The sequence below is a fragment of the Dromaius novaehollandiae genome, chromosome 4 (assembly GCF_036370855.1).
Source record: "Dromaius novaehollandiae isolate bDroNov1 chromosome 4, bDroNov1.hap1, whole genome shotgun sequence".
Taxonomy (NCBI): Eukaryota; Metazoa; Chordata; class Aves; order Casuariiformes; family Dromaiidae; genus Dromaius; species Dromaius novaehollandiae.
Window position 1 is genome coordinate 18727015 of NC_088101.1, and position 23485 is coordinate 18750499.

Sequence of the window (23485 nt, forward strand, 5' to 3'; positions counted from 1 at the left end):
TCATAGTATTTTGTTATAGGAACCAACTTTGTATCACAGAATGTCACTTTAATTTGCCATTAAAATGAACATGTCCTATAAAATGGAAATTATTTACTACAATTATTTCCTGCAATTAAGAGACCGTAATCATCTCAAAATCATTTTCCTGAGCTCACATGTGTGTCTGAAATCTTCCTGACCTTCCCATAAAATGCCTACTGCTATCTTTTAACTTTCCATTTTGGAAACGACTAACAACTCTTATTCAATGAAGAAAAAAATGAAGTCCATTCCATCAGACAGTACTGAAGAATGACTGCATAATCTAAGTTATTTCTTCAGAAGCTGAACTTGCCATTTTAAGAAGTTTCACTCCTTTTCTCAGGAAGAAACTAGAAAAGGCAGGCAAAATTAGATGCTGCACACAGTTATCATGGGTAATTTATTGCCAGGGATTATCATTAGGCAAGCAGATTAGTGAACTTCCAGAACAATTAGATACTTGCTTTAAGAGTAATACTTGCTCTTACACAATCTTAGATAAAAGTGCCTCTAAGCCAGTCACCTGCGTTAAGCACTTTCATTTCCCCGGTATATTACCTGACAATTAGACATCTTACATTTATTTCATCTTTTCACCTTTTCCCAAAATACCTGCTTCTCTGAATAGGACTCAGCACATAGAGCAGATCTACTATCTCATATTTTTAGGGGAAAATTTGATATGTATTTTAGGGAAGTTTTGTGGTGTTTTTGAGAAACATGGCTCTGAAAAAACCTTAAAACCTAAAAGTTGCTTCAGTATGCAACAATTCCTGTATTTAAGCACAAGGCACGCCTCCAGTGTTTTTCACTTTAAGAGAGGTTCATGACAGAAACTGCTATTACTCATTGTTTGCAGTGACCAGTGCCTGGGAGTCCTGGGCATGCACCAGGCGCGGTGTTCAGTGTTACTCAAAGGAAAAGGAATGATTTTAGCCCTCACAGTCATAAGCCCATTTCTGCACAGATCAATTGTTTGCAACAGTTTGACACTTTCTTTCATAATGAGACCAAACACGTTTATTGTGCACATTCCTGCCTCCATTGATCTGAAGGCTGCAGCATTACTTCCCCGCAAAAGGTGAGCGTTGCCAGCATGGGCTGCAGTGCCAGCGCCTTTGTTCTCCCTCCCTCCCGAGCTGCAGCAATTACTGCTCAAAGAAAGGACTGGGAAAACTAATTTCTAAAAGTCAAACCATCTGCTACCTTTCTGCTAATGTTACCAACACAGAGGTTGCTGCTAGCGGCTGCATCTCCTGGTTACTGGCTGAAGCCATCGATTTACTTTCTACATGTTACTAAACAGCTGGGTTCAGCTATGTTCAAGGTGAGATTTTGTTTTAAGATAACTAAAAAAGGTGGATCCCTCACTTAAGTTTTCCAAACAAGCTCAACAGAAGACTTGCATATTGCTGGCAAGGGCTGAAGCAGAACTGCTCCCTTCAAAAGGTTCAATAACCTCTTAACACTTCAATAACCTCTTAACATTTCTCCTGAACAAAAATGAATTTTTTAAATTAATATTAAACTGGCTACATTTTTCATTCTGCCATTTAAGCTCCCCCCCCGCCAGTCTCATTAGCCCGGCATCCCTGTAGGTTGCTTCTAAACTGCTGCAACGAAAAACAAACCAACCAAAAATCCCCCGCGGGAGGAGAGGCGTACAATGTAATCACCACGCTGTCCATAAGGTAAACAACCCCTTCAGGTGATGCCGGGAGAACAGAAGCAGCGCTCGAGAGGTTCTTCGTTACCAGCTCAAGCACGGCTGCAGGGACTGCCTTCCGCTTGAGGGCCACCAGACCCTACAGAGCAGAAGGCCGATCCCCGGGAACGGAGAAAAGCAGCAGCACACGTCCAGGCAGCAGACCTGGGACAATTACTGCCTGCCTCGGGCTCCCTCTGCACTACAGAAAAGGGGTCAACGGCACAACCCCAAGTGCCCAAGGAAATACACTCCTTCGATGTACGGAAGAAGAAGGAGAGAGTCTTCTGGCTCTTCGCGCTGATAGAGAGACACTGAAAACCATGCTCAAAATGCAGAGTTGGAGAATTATCACTAAGCAAAACAGAAAAGCCTGCTCCCTTTAAATAGTCATAAATTAACACACAAATTTGTTTTGGATGCTCCTGTATCCCTGTTACTTTTGTTCTTCAGGAATATTCTCAGAGTTACATTTCACTAGCATAAACATTAATGTAAAGAAAATGTTTCAGAATTGAATTACCATTTGATGTCTTTGCGTTTAAGTGCATACATGTGCCTGCAAGAATGTATAGGCACTTGTCTCCAGTTCAGCCCTTACCAAGTCCCTTTTAACCAATACCATTCAAATCCTGAATTTCTTGGGAAGAACTATTCTCAGTTGTGAGCAAAAGACTGACAAACCTGGGAAAAAAAAATTAAGCCCGTATGTGTGGGGAAATCACACTTCCATTTCAATTTGTTTCCTGCTTGTGAAGTTTCCTGAGTAAATTAAATGTACATCTTTCAGAACAGCCACAGTGAATTTAGATCCATCACAAATCTCGCAAGTACATCAGATATCTTGGATGCAAAAATGGCTTTCAGTACCATGTTTCAAATTTCTTACCTATCCCGCAGAAAAACAGAGTTTTCCAATACTAGTCTTTAATTCTTTAAACTTAAAATGCTCAAACTAGAAATTTAGTTACATTCCCCTTTTAGAAGGGCCACGCTTACTCCCTAACTTACAAGATTAGAAATAAACAAAATACACAGGCTTTGGTGAATAAAATTAAGTCATTTAGGGTTTCCAGGTTGCAGGGAGAAGGCAAGAGGCGAGCAGCCAGACACGAAGGCACGTGGAAACAAAGCAAGCCTGCAGAGAAAAGAAGACCCAGCCCTCTTCACAAGGCAACGCTCTGAGAAGCGCCACGACCTTCAGGCACACATTCACCCCGCCTGATCAGACCACGGGCACACACAGAAAACCGTTCAGTCAAAGAAGCAGTGTTCACCTGTAGAAGTACGAGCACCCCCTGACTGTGTTGTGAGTAAAGTGTTCCTGAGTCTTCTCATTTCCAAAGTCCTCTAATGGATCTGACCACAGGATGTCACACATGGGTCCATACGCAGGTGGTTCCTTGAATCGATCTAACTAAGAAAAATAGGAGACAAAGAAATACTAACTTCTTTCAACTACGTCTCACAGAAACGCAGAAGCAAAAGCTACTGCTTTTGTTGCCACGGGCTGCCAAACCAAGACCCAAACCATTCTATAATCCAGCTCTGGGCTGCTCTCAGCTTTAAAGCAATGGGTTTGAACTAACAGTAACACACTCCTTGCTAACACTGACAGGAAGGGATATATCTGCAAGTGGCGGGATACAGTCTATTCCTATTCTATGTAAATTTTGTCTGCAAGTTGGTTTTTTTCTTGTTTTTTTTCTTTCCTTTTTACTGCTTTTACAAGCATCTGAGTGAAGAACAAGAGAGAAAAAGAGGGCATTTCTGTATTTCATTATTTTTCAGGCATTGTGGCATTCGATTTATGGAGCAAGGGATTTCAAGAAAAAAATGCAATACTTATTTCAGAGCAAATTCTCATTTTGATTTAATTATACTTTTCCAAATTTAAGTAACAAGACAGCATCTCTGCATCGTAGCATCTTGCCATGAAAATCTTGTTGCTCTCATTAACTGCAACCTTAACCTTAATTAAGCAGCTAAAAATTCCTCTTTTTGCCTGACAACTGATATTAAAAAATTACACAGAATTATACTGCAAATAAGCACAATAAAAATAGAAAAATATTAAAGATCAATATTTCTCTGCAAGAATCCTTTAATATATAAAACCCCACTGTTAAGATGGGCATATGAATCAGGTTGGCAGTCTATTGTGTTCTCTGCTCCGACCAGAAAGATCAAGTAATGATTTAGTAACATACCATTTTTTAAGCTAATATTCAAACAGAAGTAAATGATTTTGCATGTTTTCAACAATCAATTTAAAAGTTTTAATAAGAGACCTCTACAATTTTAACTTTGCATCTTTGTCATAAAATATTCATAGCATACCTACACTTCTAACTTATTTCAGCCCTTTAAATAATTCATGCTTTTGTAACTATAATCCATCTCAATTAAATAACAATTCATGAATATGCAAAACATTTTCCTGATGATTGCCAAAGATGAATAAACCTGCTAGTAGACACAAAAAATAAAGCAAAGACGTTAATGACCCTAATCTAGAATCTGAGTGCTAAAAAATTTCAAGCTGCTATTACATTGTTGCAAACCCAGCTAATTTTTAGGCAGAGAATATTTTAGTTTAATGAAACAGTGAACCTTCACCTCGCAAACAAAACTTTACATTCAGCAATTTAAAAAAGTGCAGATAATATCTTCCTCTAATTGCTTTTAAACCAAAACATGTCATTATTGGTTCGATTTTTTTTTTGACCATATTAATTTCTTAATAGGATACAAATTATCTCAGAATATAATTTATTTTTCAGTAACTTTAAAGCTCAAAAAAATGCATATCCATATTTGCAAATCTCAAACTGCAAGTGAGAAAAATGAAAATCTTTACTGCTAGAAACACTAAGTATGAATGGTTTAAATGCCTCTTTTTGGAAATATCAACTGAGATCTTTTCTACCAAAGCATCTGAAAAAAATTAACACATGATAATGCGCAGCAACACTGGATTATGTGAAAAAACTGTTTGACACTGTTCTCTGAACTGTTATGAGATTTATAAGAAACTCTTCCCAGAACACAAGAGTTAAATATAAGTATAAAGTTACTAAGCCTCACTTAAACAATTTGTTGGACACACAAATGTAGTACCATTAAAAATGTGGCAGGACCTACTGAGAAGAAAGATCTTGACTCTTTTTCAAATAGTAATGTTACTTTGACTGTATTGGTTACAATCCCATTACACTTTTTTACTATATGTTCAAGTATTGTGAGGTTTTCTAGAGGTTTTTTTTCCTCCAAGAAAATATGCTCACAATGTGCTAGAAGATATTAGTTAAAGAAATTAACTCTATACACTCATTTGCTCCTAAATACTCATTTACCTAACACATTTTTTTCCAGCATACAAAGGTGATAATTCTGTGTTTTATTGGATGCTGGTAATTTCCTCTCCTCAATAAAATATGACTAATTGCAGCATTTCATTTTACGTTCTCTGATTCTGAAAGACCTTTAAAAGGTGATAATGTCAACGTGAATGTCAAAATGGCAAAAACGCATCGTACACAAAAAAAACCAATGACAGAATTCAGGATTTAGTTGTTGGTAATTAACTGTTCACTTAGACTGGAGCACTACTCAGACTTACTTTTCTGATGTCATCTAAGGTGTTGATCTCTGGAGACAAGCCACCGTGTACACACAGGAATTGTTGGTTCATCAGAGCAGCCAAGGGAAGGCAGTCGAAGGCATCCATGCAGGCATCATATACTCGTTCTGAATACTTGATTTTACCTTTCAAAGATTAAGAGGGTATCAGAAAGTGCCACCAACATTTAAGAGGAGAAAAAAATAATTAGACGATGCTTAAAATTTTGATCCTGCTCTCAGTGCTCTCTCTTGCACTGAGGACTGTACTAAAGCTCATTTCATCCAAAAAATTCTTTATTGTTATTCACTGCTGGAAAAAAACTTCAGATTTTAATGGAAGTAAAACAAAAATTTCTGCAAGGTTTATTGTATTTTTCTAAAAACCCTTAAATAATTTAATATACCATTATAGTCTGCTATGAAATTTATATAGCAAGCCTTAAAAAGTCTGTTGAACGGTTATCATCTACTACATTACGGCTCGAAGAAAGCTCTCTTTAAAGTAATCAGAACTTTAACCCACTCCCTCATAATTAATTATCTACAGAAATGCCATTATGAAATGAATGAGGTGGTACAATAAAGCTGAAATGTTAATTTACCAATACGCATATTAAACTCAGTAAACCATGAAGCTTTTGAGCCAATTAACATTTCCTTTATCCCTGATGCTAAAAAGGGAACATAGACTTATGGCACTAGCTGCAGCTTACAGTAACACAGAAATTTTTTTTCATTGTGCAAGCCAAAGTTTACATCTAATGAGCTTTTCTGTGTCACCGTATCCTTTCTTGCAACATTGAAAGGAATTCCTATAGAAAGAGCATACCGGAAAATTTAAGCCAACTTCCAGAGTAAATGTGAAAATGCTATATTCCCGTGGCCTTCCCGTAGCCACACACTGCTTCCCAGGCTTCCCCTTGGTGGCAAAGCACCTCTCTAGAGCGCTCAGTGCCCACAGCAGCAAGTGTCTGGTGGGTCATGGCCTGCAGCTCGTGCTCTGTACCACTTATCCACTCGCCAGCCCCTGGAACAACGCCTCGCACCCCGGCAAGGTGACTGCCCTCTCGGGGAACAGCAGCCAGGACGTTACAAATTCCTGACAGTAAACATCAAAATATCAAATACTCGCTAAACAACAGGTTCAAGTTGTTGAAAAGGGAGTTAGGACAAAGAAGGTCATAAGGTAGACTTACATTCTTGCTTAAATGTGAAATACTCTGTTAAATGTCTACATTCATGATTCCCACGAAGTAAAAACAGTGTTTTGGGATAAAGGATTTTCAAGGCCCACAAATACAGCACACACTGCAAATCAGAAACAAAAAAGAGAAACAGTTATGTAATTCAATCACTTATGTCAAAGAAAAAGGCAGAAGAAAAACCGTTGCATGTGATACATTTTATCACTATTTCTAAAATTAACTGTTCATATACTATAGGCAAGCATTTCTCTGCACTTTAACCTGGACTGGCTGAAACTAGTATTAATATATTTTAATTATTTTAATATTTTAATGAAGTTTTGCATTTTTGCCAAACTGTATTTCCATATTCACCCATGTATTACCTTCAGTTGTCACAGCTGTTAAGTATTGCTGTGCATCTCTAAAATAAAATGACTACATGGCTACACCTGGCAGGTTAGACAGAAATGCACTCTGGAAACGATTTCACCAGAAGAGCTGCATTTCCTGACTTAAAGAAAAGGCTGCCCTAGAACAATTTAACTCATACTTCAGGAAATACCTTAGCTTCCAATATTACAGAATTTTTTACATGAATTCTTGCAATGAACATGTTTGTTATTCATTTTACATTGTCCTGTACAAACAACTGAGAATAATTCCACAATGCTCTTGTATTAAATGAAGTTACTACAAAGCTGCTACAGAGCCTTTTGTCTTTTCAGCAGATTTCTATCTGAGATGGCATTTCTTTCCAGATATGGTTTTTAAAGATAAAAATAGAGGACTTAGCGGGGCTAACCTCTGCCCAGATCTCTTGAGACCATCTGATTAAAATAGTTCTTTTGAAAACTGCACTCATACAGCAGTGACGTCAAAGCATTATGAGACTCTTGACAAATGAGCAAACTTGCAAAATTTAAAGAATATTTATCATTTATCCAAGATGATGCTAGTCAGCTACTCGGCTAACAAACTCACGTCTCCACAGAAGTCAATGGAAATAAGACACATATATCGCATGAGAATGGTGGACTTGTTTGCATGCTCAACCTTCCTATTGCTGCCAAGCTGATAAGCTCATCTCATCTTTTAATGCAATAACGAAAGGTCCATGGTATGACAGAAAACGTGAGCTAGAAAACTGTTCTGAACATTTTCTCCCTGACCCCTTTCCTTCTTACATGTATGTGAACTGCGTAACTGTTACCTGAGGGGGGGGAAAAAAAAAAAAAAAAAAAGATATCCAGTTTTAACACTTACATATGCAACTACCTTCCTAATGACCCACTTCATTTTATTGACAAAATTTGCTTTATTTTAATAATCAATGGCTGGAAGTCCCAGAATGTACTTATAATAGCATTTCTGTTTACAGCAAAGTCATTTTAATAAATTTAATTCCTCTAAATATATACAGTATGAATTTCCTTCTACAATTCAGAACTTCTTGCTAAAAGGAAGAAAGAAGAATTATGTTAAATCACTTCTGAACAGTTTGGTTTCTGCTTCTTCATTCACTAAAGGAGCCTCATCCTTAAAAAAAAAAAAAAAAAAAAAAGCGCAACATTGTTATGCTTGTGCTAAAACTCACACTATCGGTAGATAATTACATGCCAGCAGGCGTTTCACAGTACTACAGTTTGTCTTGAATTTTTTGCATGCAAACATCTGGATGGTCTGCCTGCACTCTGCAATGTCTGTTCTTCTAGCGCAGGGTTTGGCGGCAGACAGAAAGCGCAGGCAGGCCGGGCAGGGCAGCCTGCAGCACCTGGGAGGCTGCTCCTCTCGCCTGGGACACAGGCGAGCCTCCGAGCCCGCCACAGCCTCCTGGGCACTACCGCCCCGGCGCGAAGGGAGGAGAGGTGCCAAGGAGCCAGGGGAACTGCACTGACATAATCCAGCATGAAACTACGTCGCCAGGTCACAGGAATTATCTACCGTGGCCCAAGCCTACCTCCAAGAGCGTGCCGAGGGAAGGTTTTCTGGGGTTTGTACCGAGAGGGGGCTTTGCTTTGAGTATTTAACGGGGAAGGAGGCTTGAACTTCTCAATGCGACAGCAGTGAGACTCTGAGCTCGATGATGACTTCTTGGCTCCACCACTCTCCCAAATACTCTTGGAACCTTCAGCTTCTTGAATCTACTGCTTCATGCAAAAACTTGATGTAAATGTTGTGAGACAAGGAGTTTAAAGTGACACCTCCATTCACGCGAGAGAAGTTCCAACTTTCAAAGTTGAATCTAAGTTACCCCAGGGCTTCTACTCCTGCCAAATCACCTTATACTTTAAAAAAGCATAATGATGAGTGCTTAGATGAAGTGCTTTATTAAGAAAAAAAATGGAGTGGTTTAGATTTCCCTTACAACTTTTTTACTTTCATTTTTAAACGTATAAAACCTTGGCAAGGTTGAAAGCAGCATTAGACATTTATAAAACCATTCAGATTGGGGAAGCAGGGAAAACGAGGAAAGCCTGCAAGTTTTATCATTTTGATGTTAGGTTCCCATTTATGGGTAGATCACCTTACATTTGCTTATCGTGTTTTTTTTTCCCCCTAGGCTTCCTTTGAAGCATTCATGAGAACAAGACAGAGACAAGGTAACAGGGAAGATGTTCTCAGGATCACGGCAGTCCAGAGTCCATTATGCAAGTATTGTAAGCCATTCGTCCAAACGAAGTAGTTTACGTGGTATCATATTTAAGGCTTTCTTTGTTCTGATAACTTCTTTAGTTTTTTTTCTCTTTTTTTGCTCATAAGTCAAATGATGTAATATCATATTAGTGAACAAGAACTAATTAGAACACTGCTTTTTTTCCACATGAACTAAACAACAAATATGAGTGTGGCAATTTTTGATGGCTTTTCAGCTTATACAGTCATTTGCATACAAAAACATAAGTCCAAAGAACATCACGAGCAGATATTCTGGCTCTATATTTTAACTATGCTTTACATACTGTATTTCCCCCTGCCCCCAAACCAAAGTCAACAATCTTATGATCATTTATCTGTGCTGTAAATCTTGTCTTAAAATCTCCAATTATTTAGTAATGCTGCTTCCCAATAGCAAAACTTAAAAATTTCCTTTTTATTTTCCTCCAAGTTTTTCCACCAAGAATATCATTATTCATCATCTTTGCTTTGACCCTTCAAAAAAAATGCACAGCAGTGACCTTACAATCTGGGCATCCCTAAGGTATTTTTGGCCCGTCTCATTTCTTACTTCATAGTGTCGAAAAAATGGATAGGTCTCTTGAATGCCAGGCCTCAGACTGCATCACTAGCTTACGTGTTTAGTATCTTTCCATTATGGAAAGAGCAGATATGTTAGGTTTACGAGTAAAGAGGTAAACTACCTCCCAGCTCCCACAGGCAAGCTGTTTTCCTGCTGCGGCTCCAGGCACCCTCACCATCAGGAAAAATGCTCTGTGAAATTAAGTCCCACGTAAGCCAAAGGTACACATTGTCAAGACTGGCTAGGGATTTAACTCAATAGTTGCAGGCTGTATTTGAGCCTTCTTACAATTTGAAACCTTAGCACATTCTGAAAAGGAAAACCGAACCCCTAGCCCTCTTGCATGAATCTCAAGTTACAAGTAACCTTGAAAACACTGGCCACCACTGCAGGACTACATCCACAGCAACACCTGTAACACCGTACTCTAACTTCTGTATGCTCTTTTTCCGATTGTGCCAGGAAGAAAAAGCCGTAGCTCCCCGTTTGCTATGTGGCTTTGTATGAGTAACAGGAGGGGAACTTTCTCTCCAAAGGGCTGATCCGGCTGGGCACTCCCCAACAGGTGAATTAACTGTGAACAAACACATAGTACTTCATACTGGGAAGGATAATTTGAGCCACTCATTAATAATGCTGCTACAGATGCTCTGTAAACCAGGGCATAGTATATTAACAGAGCTTATTCACACTAACACAGACCTTGCCTAAATACAAAAACTGCACTACTTTTAGCTGCACTCAAATAGTTACGCTATCACAGTACCTAGTAGGGATACAGCTTTCTAAAGGGGAATAACTATCCCAACGGAAGCTATGTACCTTTACACATATAACTGCATTCACACTTCTCGTATGCATATTTATTATGCCTTTTATTTCAGGAACAAATAGATACACATTGCATCTGTAACCAAAATAATTACAAGCAACGCAAATTCTTGCCATTCCTGAGCTACCATCCCTTGAGCACAAGGAAAGAAAACTCCAGACACTACTGAAAGTTAGGTGAAAAACAAATCGTGCCGCCTTCACTGCAGCCAGGCGTTCATTCTGTGGTTGCCAGCTTTCAGGGCAGGAAGAAAAATCTCTTCACTTTAGGCTCTGCTGCAGAACAGAGATAAGGCAGCACTTTGAGCAACCAGAGTTTCTTCAATGACAACTTAGGGTTCAGCGGACTTTCTGCTACTGTGCTTCTATTTTACCTGTTCTGTGTGTTTTAAAAATCAATGCCCATGTTTGTAGAGGTTACATATCTAAAAACAAAAAGCCGACTGCTGTGGAAATCAACTTCTCATGGAGTAACTGTTTGTAATATGTTACGCTAGAATCACTTTTTTTTTTAAACATCTCTTCAATATTCCCAAACTGCTTTAGGATCTTGTTTTGACACTTGCATAGTACTTTATCAACTCTAGACTTTAATTATTGAAACACCCTCTTCTAGCTAGTCTCCCAGATGACTTTGTTTAAAATGATCACATGGAAAACATTGCTACTTGCCTTATTTTCTTTTCTAGTGCTCAGATCACATTCCTCCCTTGGAAGGATCTCAATTTAAACCCAAAACTTGAAAGTAATTTTTTTCTTAATTTTTTTTTCCTAATTAGCACTTTTAAAACTGATATCTAAGTGCTAGCTCCTAGCTCTCCTCACTGGTCCTTGTGCTCTGGCCCCAGCTGTGGAAATGGGTCTCACACAGCAAGACAGAAACAGTGAGGGGAAAATGGTGCAAGTTACCTCCATGGCACTAGCCCACGGTCTCTCCCTGCATCCCAAAGGAGTTTTTGGCATGCTTTAAGGGCAGCTGAATGGCTGAACTATTGAATATTCGGGCTCTGAGAAGCATTCCCCAGCAGAAATAAGATCTCACAATGTGCAAATTGTTGATACAGGGAAATATATTTGCTACTGCCAGATAGAAGAGAATGGCAAGCAAATTTAGGATAATTAAAATATTAAGATTCTCTGCAAGAAGAGAATAAAACAACTGACTTTGCCAGTAAACTCTTTGCACTAGCCAAAAGCTTTTTAAATTAAGCTGTTCATTGGGAAACATTAACACACTACAGCAATGGAGAAAACTGGCAGGTGTTTATTCTTCCAGTAAAGTTCTAGAAAATGCACACGGACTTGGGAAAGGATACACACACACACAACTTAACCAGCATTCACTTCACCTGCATTTTACTAACAAGAATTTACCATATGCAATTGCTTTCTTGGGAGAGACCAGTTAATAATTTCCAGAAGTTGATGGAGTTCACAGAAAAGCACCAGATGCTTTTTTAATTGATGTGAGGTCTCACAGCCAAATTCTTGATGTTCGGACTCTCCCCAAACATCTCACTTTGCTCTTGCTAGAAAAATACCACAAGAACGGTTTTTCTCATCTGGAATTTCAATATTTGCATTTTGGGAAATGAAGATGTATGCATGCTTTGAACCTCAAAACACAACTCCAGTTTTGTTTGTTTTGAACTTCAGCTTAATTTGCAGTATCTGAACTGCTTGATCTGTCAAAAATGATCAGAATATACCTTGTGATATGCGATTAAAATTTAAACCTGTAAGTTTTTAGGTGGGACTGAGCAGAAAAATTCTAACAGTTCACTTATATAGTATTACACTTGATATTTACTGTGATTGTCACTTTTCAAACAACTTGCTGAAGAACAATCTATATGTATACTGCTCTCCACCACATCGCATTTATGTCTCGCTTTCGAGAGTTTTCAGACTCAGGTAAAGATATATCATTCTTCCTTACAATCCATTCCTGCAGAATCACTTATGCTCAAACTATTCCTTGGATTTTTTAAAAAGCCCTCTGTTTTGATCATTTCGGTTACTTTTATCCATGACCATTAATTTGTTTGAAAGTGAGAACTGAGAGGTTTCTACTCTGGAGTCAAAACCCTGGAACAAGCACAGCACGGAAATGTTATCAGTCACAGAGTCTAGGAAACAAGTGCACCGTATCAGACATCGCAACTTGCAGAAGACTGTTATTCTAAGAGAAAAAATGCCTAGGCTCTGCCAAAAGGTCAAATGGAAAAGGGAGCACAGCTGGGGGATAAAGATGTGGTCCAGGCCGAGAAACTGTGCTTTGTCTCATTCCATCTAGCGTTCTGGCATTTTTGTTTGATCCATCTACCTGTTAAACCTTCTTTAGTAGTCCCTGATCCTGCAACACCTTATTTAGACCTAACCTTAAGGGCATAAAACACCCTCTCTCCAAACAATGCAACTAACTCTGATTGGTAAAATGGAGCACGTGTGAAAGACCGATTGAACCTTTAGATGCAAAGCTCTACAGGGCAAGGACTGTCATTTCTACTGAGTGCCTTATACAAACACTTCTCTCTTTTCCCCTCTGCATTATCAAATGCCTTCCACCTACCTTATGCAATTTCTTCTTCTTCTGTTCTTAATGATAATAGCTTACATTATATAGTACCTTTCATCCAGAAGAATCCCAAATGCTTTGCAGCCCACAGACAGGGATTATCTCGCCCACTGTCAGAATTCAGCTCGGTCTAGGCTCAATGGTGTCAGTTTTACACTAGATAGCATCACACAGCAATTGAAGGGATTTTTTAAAGCTTATGTTACTTCTGATTAGTACCTCGGACCACCTGCTTAACCTGCTCTTTTGGAAAGACCCCAACGCTGCAATAGTCTCGTGTCTACACTGGCAGAAAGGGGAGCGCAGCAGATAAATGGATAACAAAGTACACGGGGCGACTGATGCAGTGAAAATATGCATGGAGATCAGGCTAGGACAGTTTACTGCCATGCCTTCTAAGCAAGCTCAAAATACTGGTAGAGCTGGGGCCTGCTGGACATAGTCAGGACCCCTTCTCCCACCAGGAGCAGCCCCGCAACCTGCCAAATTGCATTCCTCCCCATTTTCCCTTCCCTGTCACTGCTTATTGTGCCACACAGAATAAGTAGTTTGTGCCTGAATGCATGGCTCTAACTCCAAATACACTTATAAAACAGAAACCTGCCTCTTCTTCCAAAGGCATTCTTTAATCAAGGTGACAGATGGGGACAATCAGTTATGTGACCAAAGATGCAGTAATTTGAGAGCCTTAAATACAAAAAGTGATAATATAAGTAACAATTCAGATACTTCCTTTGTGCTGACAGATGCCAGCATCACTTCAATGAAAAAGGATGGAAAACCTAAATGCAGAATATAATTTACTAAATATATATGTGCAGATTATTAAATGAATAACTTTAAGGAATTTATTTTTTCTGTCCCCCCCTTTCCCACAAACAAGGTATTTCACTGTGTGTTATATGACCTGTTCTCATCTTTTATCAGCAATAGCCCTGGGGTAAATTTTGGCAAATTCAGACACACACTTTAAAGTTGAAGCAAAACCATTTGTTCTATTTCTTATATAAAAACATATATAGAAGTGAAGACAAAACTCTCATCTTCCAAATACAACACTGGCTCAATCCAAGTCTGGAGGAGATATGAAGTGGGCTATCACAACTGAAAATGGTATTTCAAGATTCAACTGCACAGGACTTGAAGCCTGTACAGCCAAACTCCACATTCCCAGCCTTCTCCCACCAGTCCAGCATGTGAATCCAAGACAATATCGAAACAGCTCACAGCTCAGCATGGATCAGACAAGGGGGAGAGCAGACACACATGGCTCAAGGAAAGGCACGAACAGAGTGTTGACTTGGAGGGGCTCAAGGGGTTGTGGAACTAAATCCTGACTGTATTAATTTTGAGACCAGTCAAAGCGTGATTTATGGCAGGTGGACAGAATAACCTTGCGATGCTCAAGTTTTTAGAGCATTTGCATTTGAACTGTGTATTTCTACTTGTAGAATGTGCCACTTCTGAAGGTTCAGTTTAAAATAAGTTTTAAAATGAACTAATAAATCAAAAGTGGTTTTATAGGACCTTAAAAATAAGGACCTTCTCTTTATACTGTAAATATAAAATTGGCAGGACAATACAATGATCCATTTCAAAAAACATACTACAAATAGCTCAGCTGTTTGTGACTACATATTTTTATATCAGTATGAGAACAGTGTACCAAGACGCCATGATCTGCCTTCAGTGTTGTATGTAAAAACGAAACAGGAGTATGTGTTCTTCTATGCTGCCAGTGTATCTAGTCACAGATGCACAACCTCCTATCGAAGGGCCTGTATGGCTTCAAACAGATAATGATATTTTCCCTGAAGTCAAAGAGAGTTAAAAGCCTGAACTTCTCAGAGAAAAAAAGCCAAGCTGTCACTCAAAAGCTCCTGCAAAGGTTTCTGACAGACTGTTCAGTGACTAGCTCAGCTGCGAACCTGGATGAACAAAACTGGTTTTCTTTGATGATCATGGATCTCAGCTGTTAGTTTGCAAAGTCAAGCTGCAAAGAAGAATGGAACAAAAAAATCCAGTTTCTTTTGCGACCACTGGAGCGATGGATTTGTTTTTTTGCATTTGACTCAGTTCCAGTCAAAGGCAGGCAGGCAAGACAGGACACGCTTTTCCTTCATGGACCTTCCCTCGCAAGCCAGCCAGCCCAGGATGCTCATCATTCGACCTCCACCTTCTACAACCCGATCCTGGTGACCTGCACCAGGTCTTGCCACCCTCAAGCAGGCATTGTGTGCGTCACTTCTTCTTTGGGGATTCGAGTGCTGCATCAGGGCCAGAGGTCATCCACTCCTGCAAGTCATAACTAACCAACATTCATTCATCCTCCCCAGCACAGCATGTTTTCTGCTGCTTTTTATTTTTTTTTTGTCCCATCTTCTCCTCCCCAGTCCTTCCATTTTTCTTAAGATTTCCCACGCAGGACACTCGGATCAAATAAAACTAACAGTCCAACTAACCTGTGAGTTGTCCATTTTGCCTGTCTCTTTTCTAATAGCTCACGTCTCTTCGTTTTCTTTAGCTTGTACTGCTGCGGAGCAGGCTGCCTTCTGTGCTATATTTGAATGGTCGCTAGTAGAACTAAGCTCTGCAGCTCTCCAGCACAGACACACAGTAGGATTTGGCTGGATACCAAACAACCTTTATGAAAACCCCAACGGTGACATTTCACATGGACTTCTCTTGTTCACAGTGGTATCCACAAAGAGCTTAAGTAATCCTGAACTGGTTAAACTATGCTGTTAAACATACACAATAGGCTGCAAGCAGTTTCACAGCCAAAAACAGAAATAAGGAACTTACTTCAATGCTGAAGTACCCTCTGTCCACATAGTCCCCCAGGAAGAGATACCGCGTGTTGGCAGGAGAACCTCCCACTTCAAACAGTTTCATCAAGTCAAAGAATTGTCCATGGATGTCTCCACAAACTAGAAGAAATAAAGAGCAATATTCAGTTTCTCTATGCTAAGATCATCTTAGGCACATGCATTCTGAAGTCACCCTCTTTTATAAGAAATGCATTATGACAATTTTTGTGTATCACCCTCTAGTTAAATGACCAGTAAGAGCTGACAGCTGCTCAGAAGCTGTTTTTCTATGATGTGCATCCATACCTGTGTGCAAAAGGCTACGAACTAATAAAAGCAGAGATGGTAGGCAAATTTGACCTATGTTTATTTTTACAGATATCTATCCATTCCTCCCACTGCCCTGCAGGACACACAATATTGGCAATAGTAAGACGACAAAACAAAGAAATGTCCAAGCAACCTTACTTCTTCAATCGGTCCCATTCTCAAACCCAAACACCAATAGGCCTTCCACAGAAAGTAAAGTGTGCCAGTCCCATATCAGCCACTGGACAAACTGACAAATTTCAGACTTCCAGTTTCTTCAGAGCTGGAAGCAACTGGACAGAGAAGCGGCTTGCTTGCTTTCCCAAAGCACGTCTTACACAAGAGAATACTGATTTTTCATGCTTTAACCTTTAGCCCTCTATTTAAGCCCACACAATTCTGGTCTATTTTACCTCGATGATGTCAACCTAACAAGCAACTTCTCTAAAAACCGTAGCTCTGTACAACCACGACAGGCAGAGCAAAGCCGACGTGCAGCCAAGGGGAAGGAGGGACGCCTCTTTGTGTTCTAGAGTCAACAGACTAGCTCGGCTGCCTCACGAAACTTCACACTCTGTGGCGGGTGACTTTAAACATCTGCAGGAAGGAAGGCAATGCCTTTGGAGTCCCCCATGGAAGCTTAACTAACAATGCTGTGTCAAAACCTGTTTTGTTTTGCTTTGTTTTGTTTCCTCTACCCAAAGGGGGGGGGAGGAGGAGAGAGGAAAAAAAACCCCACACCCAGCTTAGGGCCAAGCCAAGGCCTTTCCACACAGCAACAACCTTTAAGAAAGAAAACATTAAAAGCCTTAAGGCCTCCAACTAAAAGAGATAAGAGATCTCAAGAGAAAGAGTGCGGCTTGGTCGCCCAGGAGAATGGGGATATAATGGACAAGTTTATTTGGAGAACATGGGACAGAAACAGCAACCTTAGGCAGTTCTGTGCCTTTTCACCAAGGCTGCTTTATTTCTAAGGTTAAAAATTATATACTGTGCTTCAACAAACCTGTTTTCTTACCACTAGATTTTCTGGTCTTTTCATGGGCTCCTAAAGCAAAGTGGCTTCCTTCTCTCTGGGCCTGTTAGATGACCGTGTTCTGCGCAGAGGGCTGCGTGACTCGCATCCCTCCCTCTTTTACACTGGCGCTCCCTTCAATGACTCACAGATCCTGATGTGCAAACTGGAAGGGTAATTATGAAGAGACTGAGTAAACCAAGGGCCAGAGATCCTTATCCTCATCCTGCAACAGCAACACAACCTCTTATTTACAGCTAGGATAAACTCAGTAGATTCTGGGTGCTCTCTTTGATGTAATGGTTCAAGCTTTTGCATTCAAGTAGTGCCCTCACTTGAGCTTTTAGGTGGAAATTGAGGCAAAGGCCTTTTTCTACCAAGGATAAGCAAACCTCAAAATTATTTCGTGCCACAGAGAAACTGAAGCCACATCTCTACACATATATGAAAGTACTATATAGCAGCTGTAACACCAAATCTAACAAACTTAAAAGGCAAACAGTGCCCGTATTTTATTGTCTTTCACCACAGTCGAGTGTCACATTATATTATTTACTTCTATGGAATCAGGAAGTCAAATCACTTTTTTCAAATGTATACGTTAACAATGGAATTACTACAATATTGCCACAGCACGTAAAAACTAAAATCAATAAAATATAGCAAACACATTCATCTTGCAGTCACTGCTTTCATGAATATTTATGTGAAATTACTGACATGATTCATGAATACTGGCTAGCTGAGCAACCTTCTATAACAGCAACAGGGTATCTTCCCCTTTACATAGCATATAGTACTCATATCATCACTGTATTACATTGTACAATCGTCTATTCCTAGCCGATACAAATTTAATTTCCATTAGTTTTAGATGAGAGCCTTCAAGTTGAAAGCCATCAATAGTTGTAATTTCTAGTCAGGAATAATAACTGCCATTAATTATGCAAAAATAAATACTATTTAACTCCTCAAGTAATATAACACCTGTTTCTCTAAAAAAATTTATACCCTCCAGAAAAAAATTTGATCATATTTTACTTGAGCCCATTAATCTACCAAGCCAACAGATACCGCTTGACTGTACTCCTCTGCATGGACACTGTGGGAAGATGAAAAACATGTGTCGCGTATTGATGGCCAAACCAATCTGCTCTCCTAACTTCCAACAGAAAAGCTTTTAGTTATATAACTGTACAGTTCTACCAATTATCGCCCGCCCCCATTTGCTCCAACTATAAAAATGTTAAGTTGAACAAGACTGAAAGATTTTAAATGGATATAACTTTTGTGCTTTCACAAAAGCACAAAGCAACGTGAACTTTTTTGGTGAGGACATGTGTGAACGGGCTTGTATAAGTGCAGAGGCCGTTACAAAGAAATCGAAGCTACAAAAGCTTTCTCCAGGTAGCTATATGGCCACAAATTTGTCACAAATCAGAAAAGCAGAAAGCAAAACAGTGAAGAGGGCAGAAATTAAAAAATGCAGAACCCTGAAAACCACCAGTTATAAAATTCAGTCAGACCTTAGAATCCACAGCTGATGGGAATTCCAGGTATTTTACACACAGTACCCTATTCTTCTTAAACTTGATATCATACCCAGAAACATATTCAGAAAAAGAAAAAACAGGTGAGAGAGAAGGAAAAAAAAAAAAGCTAGAAAGCCCTCAAGTCCAACCTTCCCAAGCTATTCAAGTAGTTCCAAAAGAAGAGCATAAAATCAGCAGATAAAACTGGGAGAGAGAACATTCGGAGTTAAGAGTTAACATTCAGATTTAATTTATTATGGTCAGACCCCAGAATTCCTATTGAAAGACCGTAATGTCAAATACGGATAATCTAATCACTATTTTGCCCAGAATTGCATGAAATAGCTTAAGGATCTTATACTTCCCAGGTTCTAGTATATACACCCAAAACTTCCCTTCAGTGTACAGTTTGCATACTCATTTTGACAGATGTTCTTGTTTAGAAATAACGGGCAATTTCCTAAGGACTGTATGCAGTGCAACTCCATCTGCAGCTTGAAATTAACTGCTTTTAAAGCTATAGATCTACCTTCTTTTCCAACCCTAAACTCACACATCTCAAATCTGGAGTATTTCTCAGGCAATGTTTCCACTGACTTACCACTTCCAGGGATCAGTTCAGGCACCAGACTTGTCACCTGTGAATCTGCCTATTTGAACTGGCTGATACCGTCTACCTGCACCACCTCACACGGCAGCACGCTCCAGAAGCTCGCTCCACCCTATACAAAGGATTCCTTTATAACTGTTTTAAAGTGACCTCCTACTGAGTTCATTCATGCAGCCAGAAGTTTTAAGAAGCATTCTACTTGTAGACTCCTAACAAAGTTTTTAGTGAAAACGCAGGCCCCTCCAGCAGGTCTGAATTCACAGGACTTCCCATGTAACTACTGGAGAAATCATGTTTCTTAACAGTCTTTCCCTACTTGTTATGATGGGTCCCTTAATCAATCCTGACTTCGATTTTAGCTACTTCCAACTAAAACCAATTGGGTTGTACACTAGAGGACCACAACTTTCCAAGTATAACTCACTGTAACTGTCTATAAAATACTGCTTTATTACAAAAACAGAAATTGGGGACAGGAGGGGAGGTTTTTTTAATTGCCATCCTAATGCAAATTAACTTATGTTTCAAATGGCTTCACTGAGAGGATCTGCCTCTGAGTTACATCAAAGGAAAAAGCACTAGTGAAATGGAAACTACTACGTTAAAATTCTACTAAGACTGAAGGAAGCCCAAAGCTTAGCAGTGGTATTGCCAGCCTATTTATAGAAAACAAAGCGGCAGAGCAGTGATTTAGACTGCAGTGATTATTGCCACAAACAAAATGTCTGAAAATGCTCTTCAGATCACTTCAATTCTCTTCATTATGTACAGCCCAATCCATAGATTTTTCCAACTGTGCAGTTTCCACGTCAGCTGCATATTAAGAACAAAAGTTATATGCATAGCACATCAAACACAGAGAATTCAAGCATTTTCTATATGCAACAATTTACATATGCTGCACTTATTTTCTCATTTATCACATATATACTTAATTGGCCAAATGTTGTAGTCTGATAGGAAAATTCCATTTGTACATTTCAAATAAATGGAGTGTCAAGAGATTATGCTCCCGGCTTCAAATATAATCGGGGATTAGGAGCACATCTGCAACACTCAGTCATCAGCTCCAGAAACCACACCTGCAAACTTACACAGTCACAAAAGTTAACAGGATTTTCTTCTTACTCAAAAATGAACCAAAGACACCTTTTAAACAAGAAACTAACACTGTCTAGGGAATACTATCCAGTGTTCGAAAACTTGTTCTTTTCCTCCATTGAGCTAGGGATGTCTCTGCACATAGCTCAGAGATTGTGCTTCAGCAAAGAAGCATGCAAATCTTTTAAAACCTAGAGGAAAGAAAACCCTCTACGGAGCGTCACTTCAGATCGCAGACTGTGAAGTGCAAAGGGGGGCTCTTTGCACAGTGTTTAGCAAAAGTGTAGCTGCTTATGTTTCCACTACCTAGCACGTGCTTCCCTGTTTTCCAAAGACACCTAGTACTAACACAGCCTTACTGCCAAGGGGACGAGCACATCATGTAAACCAACACGTCTCAGCTGGCTGGAGGGATGGTCTGAAAACTACTGCATTTTCCAGGTCTACTGGGTAATAGAGCAAAGAGGGTGCCCACCCTAATAAAGAGTATGCCCCAACCATTTCTCCAGGGAACTAATTTACAGTAGTGAAAAGTTACCAAAGGCTGAATGAAGAAATCAAGTGAGGAAGGAGTGGTGGTGGACACACAAAAGGAACAACTAGACGGGCTTCTGCACTGGGGGAGTGGACTGGGCTTGCCAAATCAACCGATAGGAGGGAAAACACTTGAAAGAGCTGTATACTTGAAATTTTCAGAGAATCTGTGCTGCAAGAACAACTATGGCATTGCTCCTGTAGGGTTTAGCTATCAACCAGAAGGCTCTCATTTTTTTCCCAAGATTTAAGAAAAAGTCATGGGTAAGCATCACGCATCTCAGTCCTCAAGCTTAAGCGAGCTTTATTTCCAAGTGTACTTTTTTTTGAGGAATACCGTATGTTGCCACAACAGTATGAAATTGTTAAAATGTTGCAGGTTTTGTGGCACACAACTTTTTCTTAATTAATTTCCGAAGATTGAGAATTTTTTTCATTACTTTTTGGAGAGCAAGAAGGAAGGAAAAATAGGAAGCGAAAGAAGAAACTTTAAAAATTTTGATCTGTGGCTGTTCCCAAAAACACTTCTCAGGACATAAACCCAGTGGTTAAGTTACATACACTGCTTTATAGTCACATAATTCTGTCTGTGCTTATAAGAGATGCTTAAAGAACTGGCAGACTTCATTACTTACTTACTCAAGTTAAAGTCAGAATCGTTTAAGACAGCTCAGTAGGTAACATCATCTAAAGCAACATCTACTCGACTTAACATAATGGGCTTTCATACGAATGTTTGTTACACTAAGTGTACTGCACATCACAGCTCCGTATTTCCAAAAGAAGCATGATCTCATTCATATTCATATCTGGTTATGTAACATGATTATAGTGGGCTTTCATCTATCTTTTTCTTTCAATCGCTGAATGCAAAATTGATGACTTTACCACAGTTAAATCAGTATTAACAGAAAACTGCAATCACATATTTGCATCAAGAGAACTATTTCATGGAAGAAAAAGAAATGTTTGTGAAGAGGCTTGCTTCACCAAAGATGAAACAGAAGCCAGGAAACCTACAGGTGCAGCAGGGAACCCCCCCCAAAGCGGCCGCCAGCTTCGCACACGGCAATACTGTGGGGTGGCCCCCCTTCCTTCGCTGCGCTAGGCACGTACGAGTGTGCCTGTGCAGCACTGCTTTCCCTGCAAGACAGGAGAGCACTAGACTGTATTTTGCTCTGTGAACAATTAAAATGTCTGTAAAGATCAACCCAAGCTGGCTCTCTGCAATGGGAGTTTTCTCCCACCACCTCCGAAGGCTGGAACAAATTAATGACACTTGATTTGACAATGCAGAATGAGCAAAAGCGGGGAAGGGAAAACAGCACATCAGAAAAGACCTTCAGGACAACAGTCATTTATACTCTGGTGAAGGAGGAAGCAAAAAATTGCAGCAGCAAACCCTTCAGGTTTGAGGCTACAAAAATGTCTTCACCAGAAAGTTTTTAAAAATATCTCCTCAAAATTACTTAACCAATTGTTTCATTAAATTATTTGCAGTGTCTCCAAACAAAACAAAAAACAGGTACCTAAACCTGGCAAGCAGAGCAGCTGCTTTATATACATAAGAGATCATCGGAAAGAACATGATCTTAACAGCCTCTACCAATGCCTGTAAAACCTACAAGGGCAGATAAAAACACCCTCCCTTCCCCTGCAGTCCTATCCCGGCTCAATAAATGGGTATCGCAGCAGTGAGGTGGCAAATGGAAACTTTCAATTCCAGGTTGAAGCAATGTAGCATAGTAGTAGAAGAATGGGAAAGCAGTGATTTTCTTTTTTTCTTTCTTTCTTTTTTTTTTTAAAAACAGAGTTTTTGCAAAATCAGTGGGGAAAGGCCTTGTCACCCACATACCAGAAGATGCCGAATCGGGTCTCAGGGAGAGATGTGCAATGGGATGGCAGTAAACAGCGTTCCCTGCCACACATCAAAGAACCACAACGAGCTCTTCCCCTGCCACCTCCCAAGGTCAGCACTGCCCTGAGTATCTCCCACAGCAAGCGGAAAAGCAAACACATGGTTACTGTCTCTTGGTAATGCACCCTCAGTATCAGTGAGCAATGCTTATTCCACAAATAACCCCATCAAAAGAATTACTCGTGAGGAAAGCACTCCATTGGTGCCTGGGTCAGGATTTCCAGCTTGTATCCTTAGATCAAGGTTATTTATAGCAGTAGGGAAATGGTCTTATCCTCAGTTTCACAGATGTAAAAAAACAAAAGCCTGGCAAAGTTTAATAATTTATAAACTCGCAAGTTCAGTCAGTGGAAGGGCAGGGATAGCCATAAAGGGAGAGGAACAAGTCCTTATATTCCTTCACCCAGCTCAACCCACCAGAAAACAAGAGTGCTTCCAATAAGGCAGCCAGGTCCTGCACAGGAAGGAA

At 39.7% G+C, this 23485-nt stretch overlaps 1 protein-coding gene across 8 annotated transcripts in view; it reads right to left on the reverse strand.

Moving 5' to 3' along the window:
• Positions 1-23485, reverse strand: part of PPP3CA (protein phosphatase 3 catalytic subunit alpha) — a 207406-nt gene that overhangs the window by 45035 nt on the left and 138886 nt on the right. For all 8 annotated transcript variants that reach the window (XM_064510526.1, XM_064510519.1, XM_064510524.1 and 5 more), the window contains 4 exons: positions 15993-16117; positions 6550-6661; positions 5352-5497; positions 3007-3146 (listed from right to left, as the gene is read on the reverse strand). In XM_064510526.1, the coding sequence (XP_064366596.1) occupies positions 3007-3146; positions 5352-5497; positions 6550-6661; positions 15993-16117 (523 nt within the window). The remainder of the gene's footprint in view (positions 1-3006; positions 3147-5351; positions 5498-6549; positions 6662-15992; positions 16118-23485) is intronic.